Source organism: Schistocerca gregaria, chromosome 1 (assembly GCF_023897955.1).
Source record: "Schistocerca gregaria isolate iqSchGreg1 chromosome 1, iqSchGreg1.2, whole genome shotgun sequence".
Classification (NCBI taxonomy): domain Eukaryota; kingdom Metazoa; phylum Arthropoda; class Insecta; order Orthoptera; family Acrididae; genus Schistocerca; species Schistocerca gregaria.
The window spans coordinates 758,493,186-758,500,968 of NC_064920.1; the positions used below are offsets into that span (position 1 = coordinate 758,493,186).

Sequence of the window (7,783 nt, forward strand, 5' to 3'; positions counted from 1 at the left end):
GATTATAACTGTAAATGAGTAGATTATGACAGCATTTTAAATGGGTTAATTAGGTTAATAATTACATGAAATATTGAAAATCAGATTTCTGTTACCCTTGGAAGCGATAAGATAATGGTGGCTGGCACAGTGCCTGAGGTTCTGGGATAGTCATTTAGTAATATAGATTATTGGCAAAGAGATGGAACCATGGAATAAATCATAGACAATTTAGTATATAATGTAGGACAAGGCGACACTAAGAAAACTAACATTATTCAATTTAGAAGCTGCAGTGTGATCGAAGATATTAATGACTTCCTCAGTGTATTCACCCCTCTGCAAGAAAACTAAGTGAATTAGTGTTTGTAGTTTAGGTTATAGCATTAGTGCCAGCTAACATTCGTATACAAGCCGCTGAGACTTCTCATGGCATGAGTATAGGCTGAGTAGGGGATGTGCAGAAAAGAAGGCTATCATTTCAAGAAAGGTACCTTAAACTAAAAAAGATATATAATTTTCACAAATTTAGATTAGAAATAAACACTTTATAGAGCTAACTAATTAATCTGTTCATTTTTCCCTTCTCAGTTTCTAGTTACACAGATTTATTGATACATGTAGTTACTATTGTGTGCGCTCTAGTGAATAGTTGTTAAAAGTTAGAGCACTATATAATACAAGATATTGGCAGGACAACCTTTGTTAAACACTGTTCCGTTTATCTCAGTTTATCTAGTATTGTTATAGTCCTGTGCTGTCCATTTCCAGGACTGCAGCTAAGGGGCGTGCAGCACAAAAATTTAAAATAAGAAATGTCAGTGTTTAATACTGTGGTGTGGGGTCTCTTGCAATCATCAAAGGTGTAGACATAATTGATGTTTATGGGTTCATTCAGCTGAACTTTTCAGTGGACTGCTCCTATGAATTAAGTGCACATTCCTTTTGAAAGAATATTTAACAGAATTTTTGCAGTTTGAAATTAATTCTGTTTCACTGAAAATTAATTTACCCATTACATGTGCTGTAAAAATTGCATATTACCAACAACATTGGCAGCATGCGAATTGTAGACACATGTTCGGCAATAATGCCAGTCACTGTTGCACAGCAGTGTTTGCACCAGTACATGTCTGGGCCAGAAGTGTTTTGACGAGCCGCACCCTGGCTGCAAAGTGGACAAAAGCAGTCTAGTGGAAGTGAGTGTGACTTCCTTGCATTTGCATTTCAGAAATAAAGAAGTTATCAAAAGTAAGAGAATGTGTCCTTTTTTTTTAAGTAAGCAAACGGTTTCTACACTTCACCTTATGAGCTAATGAATGATGTGTGGTTTTTCCAGAATGCTGGAATACAAATTTCAATACATTGCTTAAAAGCAATTCACTCGAGAACTGGTGACGCCAATACTAATCGGCTACCCGTTATTTATGTAGAAGTTTGATGTACCTCTTTAAAGTGTACTTCTTATCAGTGGGTATGTCTTGCAAAACTTTGGTTGAAGGACGCAAAATATGCATTAAAGTAGTTTAAAATGACAGGCAGAGGGTTATGTTAATATTTGATTATTGGTCACAAGCTCAGTTACGGAATTATGAATGTCATGCATGTAACACTTCTTTGACCAGAGTTATGGTACTTGAAAATTAATGTATACGAAGACTGTAATAACAAAAGATGGTTGCCCAGTTATTGCCTATTAAAGGACGATTCACACTGGACGTCATCGGAACAGGAAGGCAGGTGACCTCACCATCCCATTTATGGCATATGCAGGGCTCTGCCAGAAACGGAAGTGACAGAAATGGAAGCTCTAGATGGTAAAGCATTAATAAAATATATTGTTTTGGCACCAGTCAGGAGGGACATGAACCATTTATATGTGTAATTTCCAGGCTGCTGTTGGCACAGCGAAAAGAGTACAGAACGGTAAACTGGAGGCTGTGACGTCAGGTCCTAATGCAGAAACTCCTTATTTTATTTTATGTTTTCAATTTTTACGTTACATACACAGCAAATAAACTGAAATATGAACAAACTAGCTCACTTGTATACAGCCTAATATGCTATAAACCTTTCTGGAAAATTATACCAACAGTCTACATATGCCTATAAGAAAGTAATCACTCTTACGGACTGGGGATTCAAAAAAGGGTGAGTGAGGATCCGACAAAATATAAGAATATCATCATTATTTTGTCAAAATCTGCTGAACTTAAGACAGCATTATGTAAAACATTTGTGACTAATTTGGTAACAACCTATGTGCAAGAGAACAAATTTCTTCTGTTAATTGACTCGTAGGGAGAACAAACAAATCCACATCATAGGACAGTATGTTTCAAGCTGAAGAGGAATTGCCATCTTGCAGTGTTAAAGTGATTGCCTCAGATGCAATCCACTACTACAACCCTGTGATGTCGGTTTTTAGTGTCAGGTAAAGAATTTGATCAAAAAACTTTAAAACTGCTCTTATCTCCTCAAGAGAGAGAGGAAAAAAAAAAAAAAATCATATCCGTAGAATACTACATCAAAATATATTTCAATGTAGATGCTCAGACAAGACGTTAATTGTACAACACACACCTGCTGCAAACACAAGTAACATAAGAAGCACCTCACCTTGTACATGCCCACAAAGCCTACTCTCCTCTCCACATCTTTTCTCAAACAACTAAAAATTTCTGACAATGTAGAATATAAATATCACTGCTACTCATTTCACCTGCAGCAATCTGAGCTGCCAGTTTAAGCTTTCAGGTTCCTGCCTAATCACACCCACAAATACAACATATTCAGAAATGGGCAGCAAAATATTTTTGACAAGTAAGGAATTACAAGAATGTGATTGCTGTTCATTTCGCCTGCACCAGTGTAAGCTGTACTCTTAGAAACCAAAGTATATTTGTAATGAGCAAGGAATTCTAAATGCCATTGCTGCTATTAAAAACTAAAAATCGAGGCGGGTTTTTGGTTTTTAATGTAGTAACCAACGATTGCTGATGTGCTGTGATGTTGAAGGTTTCATTGCTGCTAGTTTCACTCTCAGTAATTTAAGCTGTACTCTCCGGTTCCTTCCTAACTACACTCTCGGAAATTGTGCTAGTAATGCGTGTGTGTGTGTGTGTGTGTGTGTGTGTGTGTGTGTCTAATTTAATGATGATGTAAATAAAATAGAAAGAAACTTCCACATGGGAAAAATATATTAAAAACAAAGATTCCAAGACTTACCAAGCGGGAAAGTGCCGGCAGACAGGCACATGAACAAAACACACAAACACACACACACACACACACACACACACACACAGAATTACTAGCTTTCGCAACCGATGGTTGCTTCTTCAGGAAGGAGAGGGAAAGACGAAAGGATGTGGGTTTTAAGGGAGAGGGTAAGGAGTCATTCCAATCCCGGGAGCGGAAAGACTTCCCTTAGGGGAAAAAAAGGACAGGTGCCGGAAAGACTTCCCTTAGGGGAAAAAAAGGACAGGTGTACACTCGCGCGCGCGCGCTCGCACACACACACACACACACACACACACACACACACACACACACACACACACACACACATATCCATCCGCACATACACAGACACAAGCAGACATATTTAAAGGCAAAGAGTGTACACCTGCCCTTTTTTTTCCCCTAAGGGAAGTCTTTCCGCTTCCGGGATTGGAATGACTCCTTACCCTCTCCCTTAAAACCCACATCCTTTCGTCTTTCCCTCTCCTTCCTGAAGAAGGAACCATCGGTTGCGAAAGCTAGTAATTCTGTGTGTGTGTTTGTGTGTTTTGTTCATGTGCCTGTCTGCCGGCGCTTTCCCGCTTGGTAAGTCTTGGAATCTTTGTTTTTAATATGTGTGTCTAATTTTATATACAAAGTTAGAATAGGCCTGAGATATTCCTGCCTGTCATAAGAGGCGACTAAAAGGAGTCTCTCACTTTTCGGTCCCGTGAGTTCAGGTCCCATTCTATGGTTTGACTGGTTTGACCCGCCACTTTCAAAATTCTAGAGAAGTGCGGGCCATATGGGGAAGGACACCTTACGTGGTGCATGAGTGCCCTCAGATTCGATCTCCTGAATCTCTTGTCATGGCTTTGCATCTCCACCTGCGATTCAACTATTTGGGCGAGGAAACCTTCCAGAGTATGTCATTTTATTTCGTTGCCTCCTATCCTCTTTTGGCCCCTTGACAATATTGGATTTCTCTGCCCCAATATCTGGTGTGTTTTGTTGTGGTGGGGCTGTCATGTACCTCTTTGGTGGTAGCCCCCTGACAACACAGGGATCACACTACTGATGCCTAGCTGCAAATTCCCCACATATGCCGAGGTGTAGATGCCTGTCTTGCTGGGGCATCAGGACTCCTGGCAACGGCCATCATGCCAGTTGGCCTTTGCTGTCGCTGTGTGGTGCACGTGGGGAGAGCCCCTGATCGGAGTGGGTAGCATCAGGTGGATAATCCACAATGAAGTGGGCTAAGTCATATCTTGTTGGTGACCTTACGGCACAGGGTCCAGGTGATTATTTTCCATCGGGACCTCCTCTTGGAGGCTGACAACGAGCTCCACGCCAATTTAGAACAGTGGGGTGTTCATTTTATCCGCCGCATTTCCAGGGGACCCAAAGACAACAGGGTTCCTACCGGTGCCTTCATCTTGGCCTTCAAGGGTTATTCATTACCTGAAAAGGTCAAGGTGATGATTTACCGCTGTGACGTTAAACCTTACTTCCCTTCCCCTATGCAGTGCTTTAAGTGCTAGAAGTTTGGGCATATCTCCCACTGCACTTCCAGCGCCACATGTCTGTACTGTGGACGTCCACTGCACCCAGATACTTCATGTGCGACATGTGCCACTTGCATCAACTGTGGGGAACACCACTCCCCCTGCTCACCAGACTGCCCAGTACTACAAAAGGAGCGGAAAATCATGGAGTACAGGACCCTGGGCTGGTTGACTTACACAGAGGCTAAACGTACTTTCGAAAGATTACACCACATTCGGTCCAAGTGCCAGTGGTTCCTCACTGTGTGACACGAACAGTGGACCCTCCAGGCCACCACAACACATCCACCCCTTGGTGGTAGGCGCCAGATCTTCCCCTGTTGCTCCTAAAGCACCTACTTTGGGAGCAAGCCCTCCCTTCCCCCCCCCCCCTCCCCCCCCCAAACACAGAGGACATCGGTCCCCTCCACCCCTGCTGGAAAGCAACAGCCTCCTCCACCTCCTCTCATGCAGAAGTGGTCTCTTGGGGCCCTCTCTCCCAAGGTCTCCACTGACGTCATGGCGGACACTCGCCAGTGGCTCGAGGAGCCGATCCACCATAGAAATGGCTACAAATACTCAGAGGCAGCAGGTGACCCTGAGCCATAATCTGCTTCCTTGCATCCTTCATGCCTTCCCAGACTCACGATAACGTCATCCTCCAGTAGAATTGTGACTGTTTTTTCAACCACCTGGCTGAGCTACGGCTGCTGTTAAGCTTTACACCTGCTTTCTGCATTGCCCTCCAGGAAACCTGGTTCCCGGCAATGTGGACCCGCTGCCCTCCGTGGCTGTAAGGGATATTACAGTATTCTGCTCCTTCAAAGAAAAATTATAGTTGAAGGTAGACAGACAAAATGAGTACTAACTCAAAAACATGAAACTCAAACATAGATGAAAAGGAAACATTGTTATTTAGGAGTAGTTGAACATCTTAACCAATACACATGACAAAGTAAAAAAGAAAAGTATTTCCATACTGTTATCAGATACAATAACTATTTTGAGTGACCCATATGTTTCAGTTCAAAATAAACTTCAAATTATTTAGAACTTAAATGTATTTTGTATTGTCTGTTTCAGAGTGTTATAGAAAAGGTGACATACAGAGTAAGCAAGGAAAATCCTAACTGGACTGTAGCAGAAAGATCAGCTTGGATAGATTCTCAAGTGTTTGGATTTGGGCGTGCTATACAAGCATTTGGCGTAGAAAGATTTCGCAAAAATTGTCAGAAAATGGTTTCAGGCTTCAATTATGTACTTTCTTCGTTGTTTCCTGTTACATCAATCCCATTAAGAGAGGAAACAATGAACCAGGGCGTAGGATCAACCAAGAAAGATGCCCTCAAGGATGCCGCTAAGAAGGCTACTGATCTGGCAAAATCAAAAGCTGGGACAATTTATGCTTCCTGCCATGCAAACCAAACATAGTTAACCTTTATAAGTGAAAGGTTTATGTTGCTGATGTGCCCAGGGAAGTTGTTTCCTTTACTGACAGCATCAGCTGACACAGCTTGTAAGCCGAAGAAGTTATCTTTGTAGCCGAGTTAATTAAAATTGTAGAAAAATGTTATCAGAGTAATTATGTCACAGTGAAAGGTGAAATATACTTGCTACTTGTTTCAGAGTAATTGCATTTGAATGAAACTTTCTGTATTATTGTGTTTGCTGGCATTTCATAGCCACTTTGGAATGGTGGATGTCATTGCTTCAGTGCATTTATTATACACTATTGGTGTAAATACAGCTACTTCTTGATTCACAAAGAAGGGTAGATATAAATATCAAGACTTATATTTGTAGAATATTTCTAATAACTTTCCAAGACTTTGCAGGCACAAATGCTTACTATATTTTGCATTTCATACTGTCAGATTAAATGTTCATTCCTGCAGATTTGTTACATAACACAGCATGTAAATTGTATTCTGTCATGTTATAAGTATGTCTTCATCCAACACATTATTAACTTAAAGAGACTGCACACAGGCTGACGTACATTCTATTTGTATAGTGTTGATCTTTTAAATAAATTTTATAGTTAGGAGCAAGGAAATTTTGACTATACTTTATTGTTGTCAGGACTGTATTTCTTGCTTGACTTTCTACAGAGGATAAAATTAAAACTTTACAAATATATATTTTACTTCATGTAAGCAAATAAGAATATTAACCGAAGTGTTGGAGTAAATGAAGAGAAGAAGAAGAAGAAGAAGAAGAAGAAGAATGGGACACAAGTCTGAAAAACGGTACAAACAGTCGGTTACCATGCTTCATCATATAGTATATGACAAGATTTTGTTTCTGTTTTGTTATTCTGTCACGTCAGATTTGTTCCACTACATAAATTAAGCAGTTTTGATCTCCTACTTTTAAAATTTTGAAGGAAGCTCAATATTATTTGATCTGCAATGTTCTTAAACACTGACTTACTAAGATCTCATACTTTCTCATGATTGATTTGAACTGGTGCTTTATAGTAATAATATTTGATATTGTTTTATTTGTTATGAAAATAACAAATTAACTGGGAATTGAATTTTTTATACTTTGTAACCAGTGCTAATGGTATATGTCAACTGTAAATCTGGTGGACAATGTAGAAACAAAGAAATAAAACATTTTTCATTATGATTGCCCAAATGACGGTAGTTCAATAGAAAGCTACTGTCTGCATGTGAGCAGCTGAGTGTACTGCAGAAGCACTTCCTTTTAAATTATCTCCACATTGACATAATTTTAAATGGAAGAAAAACTTTAAAAATTGCGGGGAGTTCATCCAATAAATGAATAATGCTGTGTAGCACATTTTATAGTTTTTAGGAAATTGCAGAATAATAATGTAATAGCAGATATATATTGTTTGTGCATATATACTATTGAAGATACTTGGTTGTGCTTTTTAAAATTGCACTAAGCATAGTTTTTTTTTTAAAATAAGTAAGTATTAAAATGGAAAAATGCTGTATAGGAATGGATATACAGCATTATCCCAGATCACTCTGTACTCTGTTGTGGTGTAATGAAGGTTGTCTTGA

The 7,783-nt window shown here is 39.7% G+C and overlaps 1 protein-coding gene across 1 annotated transcript in view; it reads left to right on the plus strand.

The window, feature by feature from the left end:
- Positions 1–7,388, plus strand: part of LOC126267950 (protein preli-like) — a 29,250-nt gene extending 21,862 nt beyond the window's left edge. The window contains exon 3 of the mRNA XM_049973284.1: positions 5,829–7,388. Within this exon, the coding sequence (XP_049829241.1) occupies positions 5,829–6,176 (348 nt within the window). The 3' untranslated portion in view covers positions 6,177–7,388. The remainder of the gene's footprint in view (positions 1–5,828) is intronic.
- Positions 7,389–7,783: the final 395 nt, after the last annotated feature.